This window comes from Lipotes vexillifer, unplaced genomic scaffold, assembly GCF_000442215.2.
Source record: "Lipotes vexillifer unplaced genomic scaffold, Lipotes_vexillifer_v1.1 scaffold1215, whole genome shotgun sequence".
Classification (NCBI taxonomy): Eukaryota; Metazoa; Chordata; class Mammalia; order Artiodactyla; family Lipotidae; genus Lipotes; species Lipotes vexillifer.
The window spans coordinates 615,146-636,462 of NW_006790710.1; the positions used below are offsets into that span (position 1 = coordinate 615,146).

The following is a 21,317-nucleotide window of genomic DNA, read 5'->3' on the forward strand; positions in this document are numbered from 1 at the left end:
GGCTACTGAGGGGCATCCTGGAAATGCAACAGATTGTACTCCAGGCTGCACATAAGTCTCACGAATACCTGGGGCCACACTAGCAACCAGCCAGTATGGCTGTGCCCCTACCCGTACCACGTGTTGGCAGAGCCCAGGCGATATTCACTTCATGGGGCAGATCGGTGCATTTTCTGTGATGTAACAGGCCCCCAGGTAAGTGGTGTGTACGTATATTTGAGAAGCGCTGGTTTGGGGAGCCCTCGTGCTGTCCTTCCGAGCTGCCGTGATGGGGACGCTCCATCAATTAAGAGCTCGTTGATTTCACAGATATTCTGGAACATCTACCATGTGCAGAGCCCCGGCTCCAGGCTCTGCAGGGCTGCCTCGGGGTAGGCACACAGTTTCTGAAGTCAGCCTGCCCAGATTCAAGTCTCATTCTGCTGCGTGGCTGTGACCCTGGCCATACACCCAGCATCTCCAGCCAGTTTCTGCATCTGTGAAACGAGGGTGATGACAGAAATAGTCCCTATCTCATTATGTTTATTGTGAAATGCAAATAAGACATCGGCCCACTGTATTTAGGTCAGGGCTTGGCCCTCTACAAGTGGTCACTAACTGTTACTGTGGTTGTCTATCTATCCACTTGTCTTTCTGTCTACTGAAGGCAGGCAGCAGTGCAGACAGGATGAACAGACTTACCTCATGGTCTTTCAGGGAGGACTAACGGAAATGACTCCATAGAGTGCTTAATTCATCGTCTAGCATAAAACAAACATCCCATGAATAGTAGCAATTAATATTATGCTAATCATTTCTTTTGAATGAATACTGGTAAAGGGCTTAACATTTGATGGTGTTCTCAGCTGCTTACTCTGAATTACATTCAAGGTGTGCTGCACTCTCCTGGCTGGAATGTCCTTGGCTCCATGGTGGTATTTATTAAACCAGGAGCTGAGTGGAGCTGGCCATCCTTCCATTCCCCCAGCCAGGGCCAATCCAGGCAGGTTTCAATCTGCATGTGATCTGTTGGCACAGAGGTGGTGGAGCAGTTTCTGTAACACAGCAGCTCTTGTAGAGTGCCCTAGATATTTTGTACCATCAAGGGCTGGTTATGGTGTCTGATGGATCTTATCAGTTGAGGATTTGTAGCTGCAGGTAGTTGAAATCTCAAGTAACGGGTGATGTGTTTGTTTACATAACCACAAGTCCTGAGGTTGGGCAGTCCCAGGGTTGGTTATTTCAGCAGTTCAATGACATCGTCTAAGACTCAGGTTCCTTGCATATTTCCCTTCTCCCACACATCTTCAGTGTGTGGGCTGGCTCTCCTCATGGTGTCAAGATGGCTGCAGCCACTCCAGGCATCACATCTTTATTCGCTGAAATTCAGAGGAAGCAAAGGAGAGCTACACGGTGCCTGTGTCTAGCTTTAAAACCTAAGGAAAAATTCCTAAAGTCCATCCACTTAATCCTCTCCAAAAAGACTTTTCCTCTAGTCTCCTTGGTCAGAATCATGTCACATGACCCTTCCTAAGCCAGTCACTGGCCAGAAGAATGAATTAAATTCATGGTTCAGACCAATCTCCCCTTAAACTTGGTACAGGGTCACTTTCCCTGAGCACATAGCCATGAGGCAGAGGATGTCTCCCAAGCAAAATTGAGGTCTGCCAGCAAGAGAGAAGACAGAGGCATGGGGACTTCCCTGGTGGCGCAGTGGTTAAGAATCCGCCTGCCGATGCAGGGGACACGGGTTCGATCCCTGGTCCAGGAAGATCCCACATGCCACGGAGCAACTAAGCCCGTGCGCCACAACTATTGAAGCCCACGAGCCTAGAGCCTGTTCTCCACAACAAGAGAAGCCACTGCACTGAGAAGCTGGCGCACCGCAATGAAGAGTAGCCCCCGCTCGCCACAACTAGAAAAAGCCCGCATGCAGCAACAAAGACCCCAAAATAAATTAAAAAAAAAAAAAGGCATGGGTGTGCATGGGTTACCCACAGTGTTGGCTTCAGAAGACTTTACCTTAAAGCAAACTCTTCAACCTCTGATCTCATCATCCCGACTACTCAAACAGATGCCGGAAGAGCAGAATTAAGACTTAGAGTGAGTTTTAGAAAGAGGCGGTCATTATCAATACCTCTGCAGGAAATTCCAATTTTATGGGAGAATCCTGAATCCAAGACAGATCACACATCTGCCTTTAGGGTCCTGGGGGTCCACACTAGGATTCACATTTGTCCCAGGATTTCTAGTCAGTTGAGGTGTCTCCTGGGAAGAGCCCCATGCACAGGACTAGAGGGCTGAGACACCCAAGAGAGGCTCATGGAAACAGTCAGTGTCAGACAAGAAGCAGGATTCTAGGACGGGCCTGGGCCGGCCACTCAGAGAGTCCCCAGGCTCTCAGACATCTGAGTCCCTTACACGTGCGAGTAGACCCTCCCTAAGGAAGCATGCACTGAAATGTCTGTTGGACACTGAGGCTGGGGTGCCACAAGTAGGGTCAGCAGTGCTGCGGGCCAGCGGTTCTGGCTGCCGTGCTGATTCTCACTGCCAGAAGGTCTATGAAACAGACAAGAGGTCGGGGCAGGAAAGAAGGAAATGGAGGAAGCAGCGGTCATGAGCACAGTGACCACCCCCTAGGGAATCTCGGAAAGAGCTGGAGAAGGAGACTGATGGAGAGACGGAGGTCTTCAAATTACGTGAATCAGGACACAGAGTAACAGGCTCTTATTTCTACTTTTACTCCAAGGCTCATGTGGCATGAAAAATGTGACCATGGTTGGAGCAATGACTTTGGTTTCACGTTGGAGTCAAACACCTCACTTGATAGTTTAGCCCTCATGCACCAGCTAGAATATCAGGCTTCTGAGAACAAGAACCATGTTATAAATCTCCCTGAGTGCCCCAGAGTGGAGTGTCCTTAGTACAGTGGAGGTCACAACTGTTGGTGGATCTTGTTTTAACAGCATTTTTTACATGATGAATGTGGCATCCATCACAGTGCCCTTCAAATTATATAGCAACGCAACATTTCATCTATGGATCCACACATATACTTACGAAATAAGCTGTTGCAATTGTCGTTACTTACCATGATGACTTTTCAATTATACATTGAAATTATTTTAGCTTTTATGAGACGTGGGCATTGAAAGTAATTGCAGAGGGAGTTAGCATTTCAGGAAATGAATATAATCAGGAGTATAGCCAGTAGAATGATGAGAATTCTGCCAACAGCAGATGTAAGGAGGCTTATGGTCCCCAACAGTCACTTGATAAAAGCTTACACTAAAGGCTCTATGCCCTGAGTCTCCCAAGGAGAGACGTTTTCCTTCCTGAAGTCTCCTTTGGTTGACTCTGTGAGGTGGAAGTTCTCTTATCAGTGGTAACGAAAAGGGAGTCCGTGATACCGGGCTGGTCCAGAACGGCACGAGCAGAACACCCCTGGGAGCCAGGGCAGCGGCGCAGAGAGAAGGGGGCCCTGGCCAAGCGGAACACACGTTTACAAGTGTCTCAACTCGCCTTGCAGGTTGGACAGTGCTTTCTATTACTTCCTGTTATCTTTAGAATCACCCTGAGGGACGGGCAGGGCAGGCATCCTCAGCCTCACAGGGTAGTGGCGGCAGGGGCGGGGATCTAGGCTGAGAGGTTAGCTGACTCAGATCCCAATGCGGGAACACTGATACCCGCCACCGCCAGGGTCCGTCCCCTGCAGTATATAAATGCCCCTCCCTGCGTAAGGCAAGGAGCCATTGCCCCCAACACAGTTTCTTGAAAGGAATACCAGAAAGAAAATTCTTCAAGAATGGAAACTGGTTTAAGAGGGATAGTGTTTTTCTAGACACTGGGCTGTGTTCTCTAAGAAGGGAAGGCAAGGTGCTGGCACTGGGGCCAGGCCTGTCAGTGTGAGTTCTGGGGAGGAGGTGGGAAGTGGTGGTCCCCCTGTCAGGAGGGTGCAGGCAGGTGATGCTGCGGCCAGTGACACCTGCCTCCATCCTCCTCTCCCGGGTTGCAGAGTCCCAGCTTTCTTCTACTCCATGCGCAGCAGGCTGGGGAGTCTCCGAGGGCTCAGCCTCGGGGTCTCAGGGACCCGTGGGCTTCAATCCGGGCTCCACCCTAAACAGCCAGTGACCTCGGAGGAGGGTGTCTAATCTTCGTTCACCTCCATTTCTTCATCTACAAGTGCAGATACCGTTGACTGATTAATTTATTTGATGCATGAATTGATCTCTTGGGGCTCTTGGGAGGAAAAAAGATCAAGCAGATAAAACACTGAGCATGCGGATGGTGCCCAGCCCACATGAAGTGCTCCATAAAGATTAGCAGTGGCTATTACCATGATTACACATTCTATTAATGGGAATAGAAACAGAGCTGTCCTTAACATTACTATGTGAGAGCAATTTTAATTAATAAATGCAAAAGAGATGCTTGTCTTCTCAAACCCATGCTATAGATGGGTTAAAAAATGACTTGTTTTGGTTATTTCTTTCATGCCGTGCTGTCACACAATGAAAGTACCTCAGCATAGACGTTCAGATCATTCAAAGAAACACCCAAGGCATGTTCTGAAAACTTAGGTGGGGTTAAACCACACAACTCTTTCATTCTCACTTCTAATCTCTGGGAAGAAGCCACATGCCAGTTTCTCAGATACCCTCCGTTTGCAGTTTCCTCTTAGGAACTGAAGTTGCCCCACTCTGAAGTTCAGAAACCATGCAAAACAAACGTATAAAGTGCTCCATTGTCTTGCGCAAATTCAGGTTTTTCAAAAAGGTTTCAGCTGAGCCAGGAGAACCAGAAGAAGGCCGTTTTCCAGATAAGACACAAATTTGAGGAGAGAACAGAAATGCCTTCAGTTTGTCTCCTGGCAAGCCAAGGCCAAATTGTGGGCATCAGATGTGCACATGGCCGCAGAGGAGGAAAGGGGAGAGGTTAGGTGGACAGGCCGAGAGCTGAGAAATCAAAGGGGATCAAATCCTGGGGTGTTCTTACTGTTTTGATCATTTCAGGCCTTTTGTCTTCTGCTTTTTGCACACAATTTGTCCTTCCTTTACTACCATACAAATGTGACATCAAAATAGCCTATGATGTTGGTACAGAATTGTTCCAAGAGCACAGGCCCTGGAGACAAATGTAAAGGCACAGAAACAGTAACTCGAGACACCTATTGTCTATCGCAAACACTTACAAATGAAGAGCCAAAACTTTGGGGCGGAAGTTCAAATTGCGGAAAAGGCAGTTGCTTAGGACTAAAATTAGCCTTGTCAGCTGTTAGGCGTCAGTGCATTTGTACGTACTTTCCTGGAAAATATAAGATGAACAGTATCATCTAAGTACCAAGTATTACCTGTCTCCTCGGGGATTCCTTCCTTAAATTAAGGTTGCACCAAAAAAAAAAAAGAGGGTCCCAATTTTTACTTCTTTTGATTTCTAATATTTCTACTCCTATAAGCAGTTTTTAGGTTTCGGTATTTAGAAATGGCATCTGTGCCCTTTTGATGTAATTTGGCTTCTAAACTTTAGCTTCTGTTGCAAAGTGAACAATAAAGTCAAGCCTTGCTCAGGTGCTTTACGAGCACTTCACATGCACTATTGTGTTTCATCCTCCCAACAACCATTATGAGCCCATTTTACAGATGGGGAAATTGAGGTCCAGGGGCTGAGGAACTTCAGCAAACTCATGGGGCCCTGAGCATGAGTCAGAATTTGAAACTGGCTTTTTGGCTCCAGAGTTAAGACCCAGCCAATCAATGAGTTTTGTTGCTTAATGTCTGCTAAGGGCCTCCATGAGTTACACTTTGAACCAGTCAGAGGGTCTACCGATTCTGGCCCAATCACTTTTTCTTTAGAAAGTGGACCTTTTCCCGCTGGTATGTACAGAGCGGGACGGTCTCACCACACCTACTATTTAAGAGGACTCAGGTCTTGGAGTCTCTCTGATGGGTTCAAGAGTGATGGACTCAGCCCAGATACCAAGAGAGCAGCCAAGATGCTAAGCAGTGTGGTGACTACTCTGCTCTTGCAGTACCACACAGATGTTTCCAATTTTACATAATCAGATCATATATTTGAAGTGATTAACAGTCACGACCTTTTTTAATAACTGAGAGGCTTGGTGCTGGCTGGGCATTAAGGCCATTTTCCTCAAGGATTTGTGAGGACTCCTGACAGGTATCATAAGGGGGACAGGCACCCAGATTCCTGCATCCGAGCCTCTAAATCTTCCATGCAGGGAAGGGCTAGACACTTAAACCAAAAAAGCAGAGATGATTCATCCAGCCCTGGACCCCATTAGACAGCAGAGACCATCTTGCGATCTATCCCTCCACTCAGGCCTAGAAACAAAGAGAGGCAACTTGAAAAAACATCCACAGACAATTTCCCCAAACGTTTGATTGTATAAATAATTTATTTCTGTTCACAGGATCATATATGCATATAAAAGGAAACGGGAACCCAAAGAGGAAAATGATTAGGACAGAGAATTACAGCAGTAGAAATGGAAACAAACCAGGAGACATAGTCCCAACACCATGACAGAGATTTTGTGAAGAGAATCGTTCGGAAACAAAACTGGCCTCCCTGTGTCTATGAGAAAACATTTCAAAAGCTCGTGCAGGGAGGCCAACTTCCTCTATACGTGGAGCCCATTCATTCTCCCAAGAGCAGGAGGCATAATAAATCAGCGGCTGCGTTGGAGGGGACTCTCCGGGTGACCGCTCCAAGGTGATTTAGCCTGTGTTTCCTCCATTTGGTCAGAGATGAAATGGGCTATTATTTGGGCAAACACTACAGAAATCAACTGAGATTCAACTATTGGTTGCTACACCACAGAGCTCTACTGCACAGTTACTAACAGTTGACTGCACCCTTAAGTACCGATAATGCAAAAAACACTCATTTCGCATCACTGGTAAAGCATGAGAGGATATGAACAGTGATCTTGAACCAAAGTATTGTCAGCACGAGAAGGTTACAGTATTTGGCATCTGCAATGTCACAAAATAAATATATTATTCTCTCAATAGTGTGGAACTACCAAAATGTCAAAGTGCTTAAGAAATTGTTGCATGTGAAGAAAATAAAGAAAGATGGATTTTTTTTTTTTTAATAATTCTATACAGAATCTTCAGATGATGGGACCAGCCCATTTAGAAATCAGTGACTATGCTGTCGATATGTAAACTGAAATCTTGCAGGCTTTTCAACACTGCTCAGCTATATTTTCTCTACTGAGTTTCTACAAAAAGACCAGCATTGGAGGGGTACCAAATACACGGACAAAAGAGAAAAGGAAGATGGACTGCTAGGTTTCTTCTTTTAAAATATTTCATAGGAGAATTGGGTTTCAGGCAGGAAGCCGGGACTTCTACCTCTGGTTCTTAAATTAACTTTTTGAGTGCAGTGGAAAATAGGCATGGATTTATAATTTGACTCTCACATGCTCACACACATGATCATACTCAATTTCTAAAGGCCTCCTTTGCAAAGAAATTTATCATAGTGGGGGAAAAAAACATAATTCCACCTGTAAACGCAGATTCAAAGAGGAAATCAAAATCACACAGGAAGCGTTAAGTTTCCTGTTTGATACTGTGTTTCAGGGTAAATGACAGCTTCTGCAAACCAAGACTCAGTCCTGATTATAAAGGATTTTTTAAATTACATTATTAAAAATAGGTATTTCTTCTTCTTTCACTTTATCTGTTTCCAAAGCCTCTTTCAAGTAAACGTGAGGAGCCTGAGGACAGGTGACCATTACGTCACAGGCTTTCCTTTATCTCAAGCACTCACTGTGTCTGCATTTGCTCTGCAACCAGTTTCCACAAGAAGGAATTAGGAAGGACCTCCTTGTGCTTTTCCCTTGCCTTTAAATCCATGCAATGAGGTCGGCTTTTGCAACAAGGTGGGCTTTTATTTGTTGGTGCATGACATCAAATACTCTAGCGAGACATTTGTAATGAAAATACTGAAACCAGATAGGCCACAATGAACCAATTAGAAATCTGAACATGTCACCACTTGCAGTGTAAAGGGATCTAAAAGGGAAAAGCAAAGTCTTTTTTTCCTAAACTGAGTATTTCTAAGGTGAGTATTCATTCGTAGCAGATTAAAAAAAAAAAAAACATGTCTGAAAACCATAACCCATCATCAAGCGGTTAGGATTACAAGAGACATCCCTTGCCAAAACCCGCTTGTCATTCAGCACACATCTGCAGCTGGTGTGCTCACACAAGCCAAACAGTAGGCTAAGAGAATTTAAGATTCCACACATATGGGTCTAGAAATGTGTGCCGATTACACAGTGCAGAGGGAGGTCCCTGCATCTACACACACACACCGCATCCAGCATTGATGTCAAGAGCCTTACCCTTTAAACACCTTTAACTATTCTGCAAACAGAAAATGCATCATTGGCCACCACCTCCAACAGTTTTTTGTTTTTTTCTATTTTTTTTTTTATTGGTCTCTTTGTGTGATAATGACCTACACATGGACAGAGTCCAAACCATCTGGAAGATGTCTGATTCCAGGCTGAAAAGCAGTTCTCAACATAACTGGTCTTCTGAAGCTACCACAAAGCACCAGGAAAGGGGCATTCTTCGCGGGCATTCCCCAGAGGAGGCCAGCGCAGCGCCCCGTGCCTTCCAGCTGCCGTACTGTTCCAGGCAGTCCTCTGATGGCCCAAACCAGCACCTCGTTTGGGCCCAGGGCAGGACAGATGAATTTTCACAGGGGCCTGCCCTGTGACATAAAATTGTCCAGCTTTCACAGCCCAAGGAGAGGCTGTCCCCCCCAGCACCTCCCACTGCCACCATGTCCCCAGACGGGTACTCCCGGGGTTCTGGGAACCGCATACCTCAGGAAATTCACAGGTGCGATCTCCATTGAGGGCAGGGAAGCCTGAACTTCTGGCCCTGCTGCAGTAGGAAGAAATCGCTTTTGTCTCTGACATCTGAGCCTTCCAACCTGGGCCAGGAGGGCATACGGCGGGACCTGCACGTCCACTCCCCAGTGGGGCCCCCAACCCTTTAGCAGCTCTGGCGTTCAGACAAAAGGTCCCCTGAGCTAGGGGTGACGGCAGGTCGAGCTCAGGTTGGCAAGTCTGCCTACATACCCAGGTCGAGTCACTAGTCCTGCATTCCGCTTTAAAAATTCGAAGCGTCGCTTTGGTTCGCTGTCTTTGTTCGCGGGCGCGGGTTCTCGATCGGCCATCCTGCCTTTCATTCATTCATTCCTGACTCGCTCGCTCGCCCCCCACCGGCTCGGAACGCTGCCGCGCGCATTACCGCTTCTTCTTCTGCTTGAGGGACTTCCTGCGTTTCAGGATCATCTCATAGAGCTTGTCCATGCCCTCGGTGAGGCCCTCGCCGATGATGGCGCACGCCGGCTGGACGTGGTAGGTGGTGGCCGGGATGAGCTCGTGCAGCGCCAGCTGCTTCTCGATCTCGGCCACGGGCAGCGACTTGGGCAGGTCCTGCTTGTTGGCGATGACGAGCAGCGGCGTGCCCTGGTTCTCTGCGAACTTGGTCACCTTGTGAAGCTCCGTCTTGGCCTCCTCCAGCCGGTCCACGTCCACCGAGTCCACCACGTAGATGATGCCGTCCGTGCAGCGGCTGTAGGACTTCCACAGCGGCCGCAGCTTCTCCTGGCCGCCCACGTCCCAGAAGTGGCAGCTGATGCCCTTGGCCGTGCCGTTGCTCAGCTTGATCTTCTCCGTGTTGAAGCCGATGGTGGGCACCGTGTTCACGAACTCGTTGAACTTGAGCCGGTAGAGCACCGTGGTCTTGCCGGCCGAGTCCAAACCCAGCATGACGATGTGCAGGGACTGGAAGGCCGAGATGTTGGAAGAGATGTTGCCCATGGCTCCTCGCTGCGGCGCCGGCCACTGCGGCTGCGGCGGGAGGGCGCCGCCCCCCGAGCAGTTACGGGCCCGACGCGGCTGGGCGTACCTGGGCCCCGCGCTCAGACGCCGCTGCCCCCGCGCCCGCGCCGGCCGGGCATCGCGTCTCTCGGCGGGCTTTTGTCTCCCGTGAAGCCGCCTCCGCTGCCGCGGCGCGGGATGCTCGCGCCCGGCGCCCTCCCCCGGCCCCGGCTCGCTCTGCGCCTTCTCGGGCCGCGCCCCCGCACTCCCGCCGCTGCCCGGGCTCTCCGCGGCTGCCGGCTCGGGGCTCCGCGTGCCAGGCCCTCGCCTCTGCCTGGGCGGTGCCGCCGCGGGGCTGCTCCCGCTCCCGGGGTGCGCCTCGGAGGCGCAGGCGGGGCGTGGGCTTCCCCGGCTGTTGCTGCCGGCGCGGCCGCCTCGCTGTCCCCGCCGTCCCCTCGCCGCCGCCGCCGCCGCCGCCGCCGCCGCCGCCGCCGCCGCCGCCGCAGCAGCCAGCCTGCGGCGGCGGGAGGGCGCCCGGCTCCGCCCCTCGCGGGCCCCGCCCCGCCCCAATGGCCCCGCCCCTCCCGCGGCCCTGGGTGGGGCGTGGACCTCCCGTCTCGGCCGGCCGCTTTCGCGCCCTTCGGAGCTTTCGAAATCGCCGCCGGCGTCCCCTCCCGCGCAGCGCCCAGACAATGGGCCCCGGAGCAGGCTCTTCCTCCTCGGCCCACTGACGCATCTTGTAAAAATAGCTCCCGGCTCCCGGAACTCCCCGCCCCCGGATCCCAGGCCAGGGGGCTGCAGCCATGGGTGGTGCAGCCGGCCTCGGGGAGCGGGTCCGGGGGTCTAGGCTCCGTGTGCTTTGGCGCGGCTCGGAGTCCAGGGCAAGGTGGGCCGGGGCAGCTCTGCCCGAGGGGCTGGGGAGCGTCCGGGGCTGGGGTGAGAGTGCCCCGCCGGAGAGAGAGGGCGGTGGGTCAGGTTCCCCGACCCCCAAGAGAGGGGAAAGGAGGGCGCTGTCCGCAGTGAGCCAGCCCGGGCGCGTTTCCACTCTCGCGCCCTGTGCGGTGCCCAGGACCCTGGCCCTTCGCGATGCCCTGGCTCGCTTCCCTGCCAGAGCTCCAAGGGGCGCCACCGGGACACCGCCGCACTTGGGGCGCAGGCCTGGGCCCAGGGTGCCCTGGAGGCCTAGCTTTTCCTGCCTGGCGGCAGCGATGCACACATCCAAACCTCGGCTTAAGGACACCCTGTCTGCCCCAGATAGCTCCGACGACTCACCAGTCCCAGACAGCCCCTTTAGCTGCCTTATTTGTGTTTCCACCGACTCTGCTGACATGCCAGGTCAAGTGTTAGCATCTCGGGAGAGCACCCTCTACCACCCTACTTTGAGACCTGAGAATCACCTGCCCACAGGTAAACCACTCCTCCTGCACTAGGCCCTGTAGACGCACTTGGGCCTGAAACAAAACGTGTCAGGAGCTTGGAGTCGGTGGCACCGTAGGTAACAAACACCAGTGCCCAGTCCCCGGTTTCCATCTGCCCTCACTCCAATTCAGTGGTCTTATTCTGGTTTGTAAGCACACAACCAAGGCTCATCCTCTCCAGGTGCCAAGGAAACTGAGCGTGCATTTCAGATGCACACAGATCTGGGGCAGAGCTGCTCTGGAGGAGTAGCAGCAGAGGCAGAATGGACGGTGGCTTCTTCCCATCTCCAGCTTATGAGGCAGAAAGATGAAAATGGGGTCTAGGGGGCTGGAAATGAAAATGATAACCATTTATGAGTAAAACCCAAAATAGAAATACTTTCCTTTACCACCTTCGTTTCACAAGCTATGATAAAATGGGCAGTTTTGTTGGTATTGAGCCATGTGAAAAGACCACATGTAGATGGCAGGACCAGCCATCCCTCCTTTGGAACCCCCGTGGTGGCAGCAGTTTCCCAGACTGGGTCCAGGGCTGGGAAAGGCCTTGTGGATCATTCTGTCCAACCTGCCAGATGAGGAGACCAAGGCCTGGGCGCTTGACTTTGCCAAGGCGGAACCTACATGCCGACTGCCTTCTCGAAGCCCAGTGCCAAGGGCTGAGGGTCTGCGTGGTCTCTCTCACTCCACACCCCACCCACACACTGTTTTAATTTAATGGGGGATGAAGTTGTAAGCAACCTGAATTCAGCTGTGAAAGAAATTCAACTCAAACTGAGTTGGACAAAAATGGAAATATATTCACTGACGTAATGGAAAAGTTCATGATTACGATTCTGTTCAGGCATGGCTAGAAGCCATGGAGCTCAAAAGAAGTCTTTAGACCAGGTCTCTCTCCATCTCTCTTCTGTTTTCCTACTGGCAGCCCTGGGCTCACATCCTTGGTGTAGATCCTAGAAAGAAAAAGGTGCATCTCTTTCCCAATAACTGGGACAAAAGCCTGAAGGACACATCTCTCTGGCCCGTCCGGCCATCAAGTACTACTGTCCAGAGGGATGGAACACACTGATGGATGGGGCCCAGGGGCTAAACCTGGGGAGGGGTGGTTCCCAAAGAAGAATCAGGCATCTCTTCCCTAAAGGGCTAATGGGGGTGAGTAAGCAAAAATAACAGATGTCGGTGTAATTTAGAATGATTTCATTTCAGTTATTGGGAACCCTGGGAAGACAGGATTTTGTGTTTTTGGAGTGATTTTTCTGGCTCTCTTCAAGGCCTGTCCCATAGATGGCCACCTGCTCGCAAGACTTTCTTCTCTCCTTCCTCTGTGCTAGACGGGACCTAGGCTGGGTGCCAGCCCGAGATGGGCCTTAGATTAGTAACCTGGGACCTGGGCATCTGGAAAAAGACCAGACTGGAACCCTCTTGATCTGGCTCCCCCAGACGATCTTGCTGTAGGATGCCTTTCTCTTATTTGCATCTATCCCCTGTCAGGTCTTGCTTTTATTTTAAGGATGGTAGGAGGGCAATATTTTAGTAAAACCTGTGATGTGTTGCCCTGGTGCTGAACTAATTCCTGCCGGCTGGGGTTTTGACTGCAGCACCACACTTTGCAGCCCCTGTGATGGGGTTTAGTAATAAAGGGCTGTCTGTTGTCCAGTAGCAAAAGCAGATTAATAGACATTAATGGAGCCTCCGAGAACAGGGCCATTAAACAGCAACTCACCAAAATCGAATAGCAACCGTGCTACAGTCTAATTTCACTCACCAGGTGACAAGTTGAATTTACAGTGGATAATTTAACTTCTAACTCGTAAAAATGTCATTTAGCTGAGTCACCTTTCCTTCCGATATGAATTTCGATTGAGAACCCCCGGAACGATGAAAAGGAAAGTAATGTTTACCAAGACGTCAGAAATGCAAGGCCCACTTCGAGCCATGAACAGAAGTGTCACCGCTAACGGTCTGGGCTGTGTGGACAGACTGGATGGGGGCTATACATTTCCCACCACATTCTAGCCACGTGGCAATATCTAGGTTACCATTTCGCGAGCTCCCCATCTCTAAAATGTATCTAACACGGGTGGAGGTTGTGAAGATGAAATGAAATAATACACGTCAAGTGTTTGGCGCGGTGCCTGGCACACAGTAAGTGTCCTATAAAGGTTACCTGTGATACCTGCAAAACAACAACAACAACAACAACAACAACAAAACAGTTTTATAATGGACACAGTCGTTTGAGTCTCAACCGTCGACCAGTCGGCAAGTATTCCATGGAGTGGAAAATACTGGCTGCAGTGTGCTACTTTCTTCATTTTAATTAATCGGAATAAGACATTTCTCAAAGAATAACATGTACCTGTGTCTTGCCTGAGATGAATTTCACGTGCAGCAACAGCGTTATTTCCTTTCCCTTTTCTTCTGCATCGAGATGACTCTACACTCAGAAAAGAACTCAGTTCAAGTAAACAGAATGCGGTCACTTGGCAGTGATTTTGAAATTGTAGCCTAAAATATTCTCTTTGTTTTTTCCTTGAAGGGCTTAGAAATCAAGTGTGCCACCAATCAAAATAACTTTTGAGTGGATCCAGCAAAGAGAGCAATATATTCCATCGTTACTGTCTTTGCTTTAGGAAGGTTGATGACATAAGATGCAAAGTTGAGTGTGGATAGGGATAAATCTCAGAACATGGGTGTGTGTGTGTCCACAGGCACGGAGTGTGTGTGATTATTTGCCTTTTCTGATGGGATCCTTGGGTTCAGGTCCACTGTCCTCTGTGCTTAGCTATTATAATACAGGAGTGCCCTCTACTGAGCTTCTTGTATACGAGACGAAAGCCTCCACAGAGGCAAATTTGCCTAGTGCCTAGTAAAAAGTTCCATCCATATGTATTGAATGAATGAATGGATAAGAGACTCCCTAACCTGATTCTCTATCTGGAGCTATGGGACTAGATCTTTTAGAGCACCGCTTGTTAAATTGAGAAAGTGCTTCTCTTTGGGGGTCAGAGCCTGGGGGGCGTCGATGTTCAGATGCAGTCTTGGTTCTTGTTTCCAGTGCAGACTAGGAGGGGTTATTTGCCCGGAGAGGGGACCAGGAGCCTGGCAGAGAATGCAGGGATGTTACCAGGAAAGCTGTTCAAAGAATCACAAATTAATGGAAGAGAGAGGAAATCAGCATGCGGGAAACCCAGCTGAGATAAGAGATTGCAAGAAATCAATGTTTGCATCTAATTCAGAGGGCAGGCAGCCATAATGGGAGAGGGGACTAGAAGTTGAGAATAAAAGAGGTCAATTAGGCACAGAGAGAAAGGCTTGAAACTGTGGAAGCCAGGTGGTCCGGGATGGAAGTTCTCTGGTAAGAGTGTTTCCTTAACGAAACTCCCCACCCACACTCCCAGAGTCCTAGGGAGGGCCGGACACAGAAAGTGTCATCACTGGAGGAGTGCCCACCTCAGGGGACACAGGGAAGGGACGAAAAGACACTGCTTCCCAGGGGAGTTTTGTGGGCAGGGCAGTAGATTTTGGTGGAGATATGTATGAATCTGTGATGCTTGCAGCCTTTTGCTTCATTCAAGGGGCCCGAAGCCTGGAAATAAAAAGCATCCACTCTTAATTTATCCCTCCCCGCCTTTCCCCTTTGGTAACCGTAAGTTTGTTTTCCGTGTCTGTGAGTCTGTTTCTGTTTTGTAAATAAATCCGTTGTATTAGTTTTTAGATTCCACATGTAAGTGATATCATATAATATTTGCCTTTTTCTGACTCCCCTCAGTACGATAAATGCAAAAGAATCTGAAGAAATATACATGCATAACTGAGTCACTTTGCTGAATACCTGAAGCTAACACAATATTGTACATTAACTATATACTTCAGCTTTAAAGAATCTATTACTATATTGTCCATTCAAGTTCGTGGTTTTCATGAAAAACCAACAAAAAAATCGCAGTTCGGATTGCCCTGTTTGTGATTTTTGTGAAGCAGCAAGCCTGAAACAACTCAGGCTCTCATTTTCCCGACAACCGCTACTAAGAGAATTTAGTGGTTGTTGATGTTTTTTTCCCCATTCCAGCCTTCATTATTAATGGTCGATCTCTATGATATGCCTGGGACAGGTATGAAAATTTAGAAGTTATTATCTTTCCTGTCAATGTTATTTTCAGATAAGATTCTTATATAAGATCGTTTTAAATCGCTCCTTAAAACTTAAATTTCATCTCTTAAGTGAACTTTTATCAAGGACATTAAGACCTGACACGGAACTCAGGGCTGTCAAAATGACAGAAAATCCTCACTTTAGTGCCAGTCCTTTCAGCTGAAGGGGAAGAAAAAGCTTGGTATGCAAAAGTTATTTCTGATTCCTTTAATAATTCAATCACCGTAATTAAATTTCGACTCTAATAGCTACAGTGAAGGAAAAAAAAGTGTGTGGGGGGGTGTAACAATAACTCCCGGTGATTGGTGTTCTGCACCATGAACCAAAAAGTATTTGATGGAAACTTGGATTCCTTTGCTTTCCCTTCCCCCTCCTCCCCAGGTGAACTGAGATGCCTATTATTTTCATTTAATTAAAACCTAGTCGGCTGGACCCGAGGGAGATGGAAACAATTGTGCTTCTGTGCCTCTATCAAGCCCTGTCGGCTCTCTTAACCGTGGTGGAGAAGGGCCAGGTGTGACGCCAACTCTCCCATTGTCTGCTGTGTGGTCACTCAGGATGACTTCTCTTCGAATACAAGGCTCCTTGTGGAACTGTCCTCTGTGAATATGGCACAAACATCGGGATAGAGTTCTTTGGTTCCTTGCTGCTTCTGTTAGAGACATAGCCACTCAAGGTGATTCTTTCCTCCTTCTGAGTTACACTGTGCTTATGTAATCTAATCCTTTGCTTCACCAATCATAGAAAATCCCTTTTACTTTCTTGCCCTCTGCAATCTCCTAAATCCTCCTTCCTAAGGTCCTTGGTGACCAAAGGAAAAATGCAAGACCTTCGGGTTCCTCGCTTACCTGGCCTTTCAGGGGATTCTGCTGATTGCCCCACATCCTTCTTAACATTTTTCTCTAAGAAAACCAGCTGGCCTGGCTAACTGGCAGTATTTCCCGCCCCACTCGCTGCTCCAAAGACGCAGGACTGATTTGTGCAGATAAGCGTCTGGAATGGAGGTACATCATCCATCAGGACCTCCAAACAGGAGGCTACGGAGCCATGTTTCCCTCCCGGTTCTGATCATGGCCTAGACTTGTCCGCATCAGTCATCAGTCTACAGAAGGCTAGTGGCCCCCCGTGGTTGGTTTTGGACCTTCTCATCCTCTTGTCTCTGGGTAGTTAATCGCATCTACCTCTCATGATTTCTCAGTCTCCATCACTGCCAAAAGCCAGAAGCTCCCAACATAGAGTATTAAACTCCGAGCTCTGTCTATAAAGGTCTCCACCAGGCTTATTGCACAAGTACATCCAACTAGCAGTAGATCATAGACAAACTCATCTTTCCCTTCTGTTTGCTCACTCCCTACATCGAGTCAACCAGAATCCAGATAATCCTATTCTGAAATAGCTCTTGGAATTAAAACTATGAGCCCTTTTAAATCACATTTATTCTTTTTTTCTTCCATTCAAGACAAGTGCCTTTATTCATGTCTTTGATTAATGTGGTACTTACTTCTATTTTTGCACGTGGAAAGGAGCAAACTTCATCCAGTCACGTGCTCTGTCTACTCTGCTTGCATCCCTGGGGAAGAGGGTAGCTAATCTGATTGGCCAGAGCCTAATCCTTCATTGGGTTACATCTCACTACCCATCAGTAAAGGGAAGTGCCTTCAGGAGTTGATGCATTGTCTGTCTCCACCAGTCACAGGGTAGGTAAGCTCTGTGGGAATGGCCTTCTTATATTCAGAGGTAGAGAAGGCAAGCCTCACTTGCATCCTTGGCCTAAGCCGCTTTCTCCAATCTAGCTTTTACCACAGAGTTAGCAAAAGATGAGAGATTGGTCACCAATGTTTTCCCAGCTTAATAACGCAACGCTACCTGGTCCATACAGGGAGGTGATAAGCAAAGGGATTTAGGCCTCAAAACTCAATTCTCAACCCCTAGCATGACCAAGGAGGACGTTCCAGGAAACTCTGGCATCCAAGAGAATATGAGGAGACATGACCTCCACACAACATAGAGAAAACTCCAAAGAGAGAAGAGACCCAGATAAAAAGTCTCCAAGATGAGATGAAAGGTCTACTGGAGCAAAAAAATTAAAGCACAGGGAAGTGAGGTTAGTCCCTCCTTTTTCTAGTTTTTGATATTTTCATCCTAGTCAAAGACATCCCGGTATTTATGGGGAGGTCCAACCCTTTATTTGTTCAAAGAAGAGCCAGCCTCTCTCTCTTGAGAAACTCATGTTCAAGAGCACAAAGACGGAAATGACTAAATGGTCATGTTTTAGTTTTAGGTAAAAGCACACAATTTAACGTTCGGAAGCTACAAAGGTGTATCAGCAAAGAAGTCCCTTTCCCGCCCTCCCTCACCCCCCACCCCTGCCAACTGCAGCTTCTCTCCCTAGAGGTGACAGCAGTTATCAATGGCTTGAATCTCCTTCCAGATATCGAATTATCCTTTTTCAGAACTACACCTTAGAGAAAATGTATTTATGCTTCTCAAAGTTCCTAAGCAAAGGAGGCAAAAGAGAGAGCAGTGTCATAAATTGTTCTGATAACAGGTAGCTCAGAAGACCTAAAATATGGCCATGGAATATCAGGGTAAAATTCTCCAGAGAGATACTACAAGCTTCTTGGAGAAAGGAATAAGCTCTCAGATCTTTCCTACAGCCCTGCGCAGACCAGGAGCTCAGGGGAGCTTTTGATCCCAAGAGCAGCTGGGTGCTGGGATCACTTGGTGCCCCTTCTAGGACACCCACGCCTTGGACCTCAGCCTTTTCACGGTGCTGCTGGACACCTGCCGTCCAGGAGACTGGGCTTCACTCCATCCACCGTGGCTGCTGTCCTGAGAACTGGCCAGCCACTCGGAAGCCCCTCTCCCTGTCCCCTGCACCTGGACCTACAGCTGCTGGTCACATCTCGTTAGACCCGGATGCGGCCTTGGTTTGCCTGATTTATGATGGACTAGTGCAGACATGAGGAGTGAGGCTCACTGGAAACGGTAGTGAGAAAAGTCCAGAAAACAAGTCAGCAGTTTTCCAGTCTGTTATGGCTTAGGATGAAAAGATAAAACAAAACAAAAACAAAGAAATGAGAATAAATTTAATTTCTGTGATTGAAGTTTACTCTTACTGAATTCTAGCTTATTTATCTACATTTCTTAACTTGATTTTCAGCCTTCTGCTCATGGACCATGTCTTTGTTATGATTTTGTCTAGTGCTAAGTGGAGAAAAGAACTGAATCAAAGCAACCCTGGTTTTTCCTTGCCAAAGAAGTCATAAATTCAGATGTGAAAATTGGACTTCAGGGCAGAGTGATGATTCAAGAAACCAAGATTAATATTACATGTAGCCACAGAGACAGGGAGTTGGTTGTAGACAGAAGCCTTCCCCGAAGAATTGTTGATACTAGTCAGAAACTGGAATGCCCATCCGCAGCAAAATTATTAAATAATCTAAGCCATGTGATCAAAAACTTCAGAGCTCTAAAAGGAGTGAGATGAATCTGTGTGTGTTAATATGATTAAGATCACCCAGATATTGATAACTAAAAGAAACATAGTATACAAATGCCCCCAGCTCCATGAAAAATTGTGTTTGTGTATATATATATATATATATATGCATACACATATGTATATGTGTGCGGGGCGTTTTCCAAAAATATGCACAAGAACACAAGAAACTATTGATATTGCTTATCTCTGGACCATGGAACAGAGTATGTGGGATGGAAAAGAGACTCATGTTTCGTTGTATATCTTCTGTACTGTTTGAATTTGCTTTCCACGTGCATGAAAATATTATTTTTGTCATAACAAAGTCCAAAAAACCCACTTAGCTAATGAATGCATGCACAAAAAAGAAAAAATGCCTGCATAACTATGCAGATTTAAAAAGCTCTAAATTCTCTACTGCATTCTAGAAAGAATGAAAATAAGTATAACAAAAGCCCAGAAAGTGAATTACACCAGCAAATATCAACTATCCATAAATAAGTGATTCATGTTCAGCTGCGTGAGATCCATAAAAGTCGCCTTCAAGCATGACTGAGATGTGGGGCTTAGGAAGCATTTCCAGGGGCAAATTTATGGAAAGCATCATTTTCGTCTAGAGCTGCTATTCTGCTACCTCAAGGTCAGGCTGACAAGGTTAAACGTAACATTAACAGTTAGAAGTGCTCTCCCTCGGAGGTGGAGGTACAGCTCTTCTGAAACCTTTAAAACCTTTTGGGAAGGGGTCACTACCAACATCCCAAGTTCTTTGCAGGTTTTTAAATGATTCTGTCCAGGGCTGACTCTGAATATGAAACAGTGGACAGAAACATGCCCAAGATACTAGAGACATTTTTTGCTATTACTTGAAAATTAAGAATCTTCCCTTCTGCTGTGTGTGCAGGCAAATTATCTCTTATAATGACATTTCATCTACATATCATTAACACTTTATCACACGAAAGCCGCAGAGAAGCTTCCCAGCAGAGTCTCCGCTGCAAGTGGAGGACTGATGTTCCACAAGGTTTTTCCAGGCTTTCTGGAATTGTCTGGGCCAAATGAAACACAGCAAGGAGGCAAAGTTGGATCTTACGGTTTGCACGAGGCTCAATATGGAGGCTTATATGTACACTACCAAATGTAAAATAGACAGCTAGTGGGAAGCAGCCGCATAGCACTGGGAGATCAGCTCGGTGCTTTGTGTCCACCTGGAGGGGTGGGAGAGGGAGGGTGGGAGGGAGACGCAAGAGGGAAGAGATATGGGGACATATGCATATGTATGGCTGATTCACTTTGATATAAAGCAGAAACTAACACACCATTGTAAAGCAATTATACTCCAATAAAGATGTTAGAAAACTATATATCCCCTAAAAAAAAAAATATGGAGGCAGATCTTCTGTGTGGAAAGGGCACCCTCATTTGTAAAGGGTGCGTGTTATTTATGTCCTGATCGCCTAAGACACCGGTGCTAAGTTGCTAAACATGTACAATAGCAACAGACACTCAGTGCTCCTTATGGAAGTAACATTTTCCTGAAGAACTCGTCCTTCAGGCCATTTTAAATTTAACTTCTTAACAAAACGGTATGAGGAACTAAAGTGTGTGGGGTAACACGCTGTCCTTTGGGGAGCACTTGAGTCTGGCCAGAGTCATCAACCACGTCATTATGACTGGTATTGATCACACTACTCATGCCAAACTGACCTTTGCCCTCTCCACAATCATTTCAGTAAACTCATTACTTTTTATTTCTTTTTAGGCTGGTAACCTAGCAGGGGCCTATGGGGCCTTCCTGGGACAGACCCCTCCCCCATGTCCTCTGCTGTGGCTCCTCTCTGAAGTACCCAGATAACAGTATCTGATGCACATTTCCTGAGTCGTTCTACAGATGCTAAAACTCCCACCAGATGGAAGAAATTAACTACTTGATGACCATTGAGCATGTAGCTCCCAGACCTACTGGAGCCTGAGGATTGATAATGTTAACCTTTGTGACACCACCCTGTTACCTCACCATCAACCAATCAGAGAACTGCGCATGAACTGATCGCAAACCCTGGGATGCCTCTCCCTCACCTGGTCTTTAAAAGTGCTTTGCTGAAACCCACTGGGGAGTTCAGGTGTTTTGAGCACTAGTTGCCTGGACTCCGTGCTTGGTGCCCTGCAATAAATGCTGCCCTTTCCTTCACCACAACCCAGAGTCAGTAGATTGGATTTACTGTGCACGGGCAAGAGGACCCAAGTTTGGTTTGGTAACAGGGGCACTGTAAAGAAATTAATCAGCAATTTGACTTACCCAAGGTTTGAATACAGAATTATTTGCCTAATTTTCTTATTTTAGAAACTTCTGTCATTGTCACCAATACATAGAGTTGGTAATGATCTAACAAAGTCAGGCAATTCTCCAAGTCACCT

At 47.7% G+C, this 21,317-nt stretch overlaps 1 protein-coding gene across 3 annotated transcripts; it reads right to left on the minus strand.

The window, feature by feature from the left end:
• Positions 1–6,372: 6,372 nt before the first annotated feature.
• ARL4C (ARF like GTPase 4C) lies at positions 6,373–14,604 on the minus strand. Of its 3 annotated transcripts, none has more exons than XM_007463910.1 (2): positions 9,273–9,937; positions 6,373–9,119 (listed from the first exon to the last, which is right to left on the minus strand). In XM_007463910.1, exons 1-2 carry the CDS (start codon positions 9,845–9,847, stop codon positions 8,555–8,557), a joined length of 1,140 nt encoding a protein of 379 aa, XP_007463972.1. In that variant the 5' UTR covers positions 9,848–9,937; the 3' UTR covers positions 6,373–8,554. The 3 variants fall into 3 exon arrangements, with proteins under 3 accessions (XP_007463972.1, XP_007463973.1, XP_007463974.1); XM_007463912.1 differs by adding an exon at positions 14,578–14,604 and having other exon boundaries at positions 8,446–9,811; XM_007463911.1 differs by having other exon boundaries at positions 8,436–9,937.
• Positions 14,605–21,317: the final 6,713 nt, after the last annotated feature.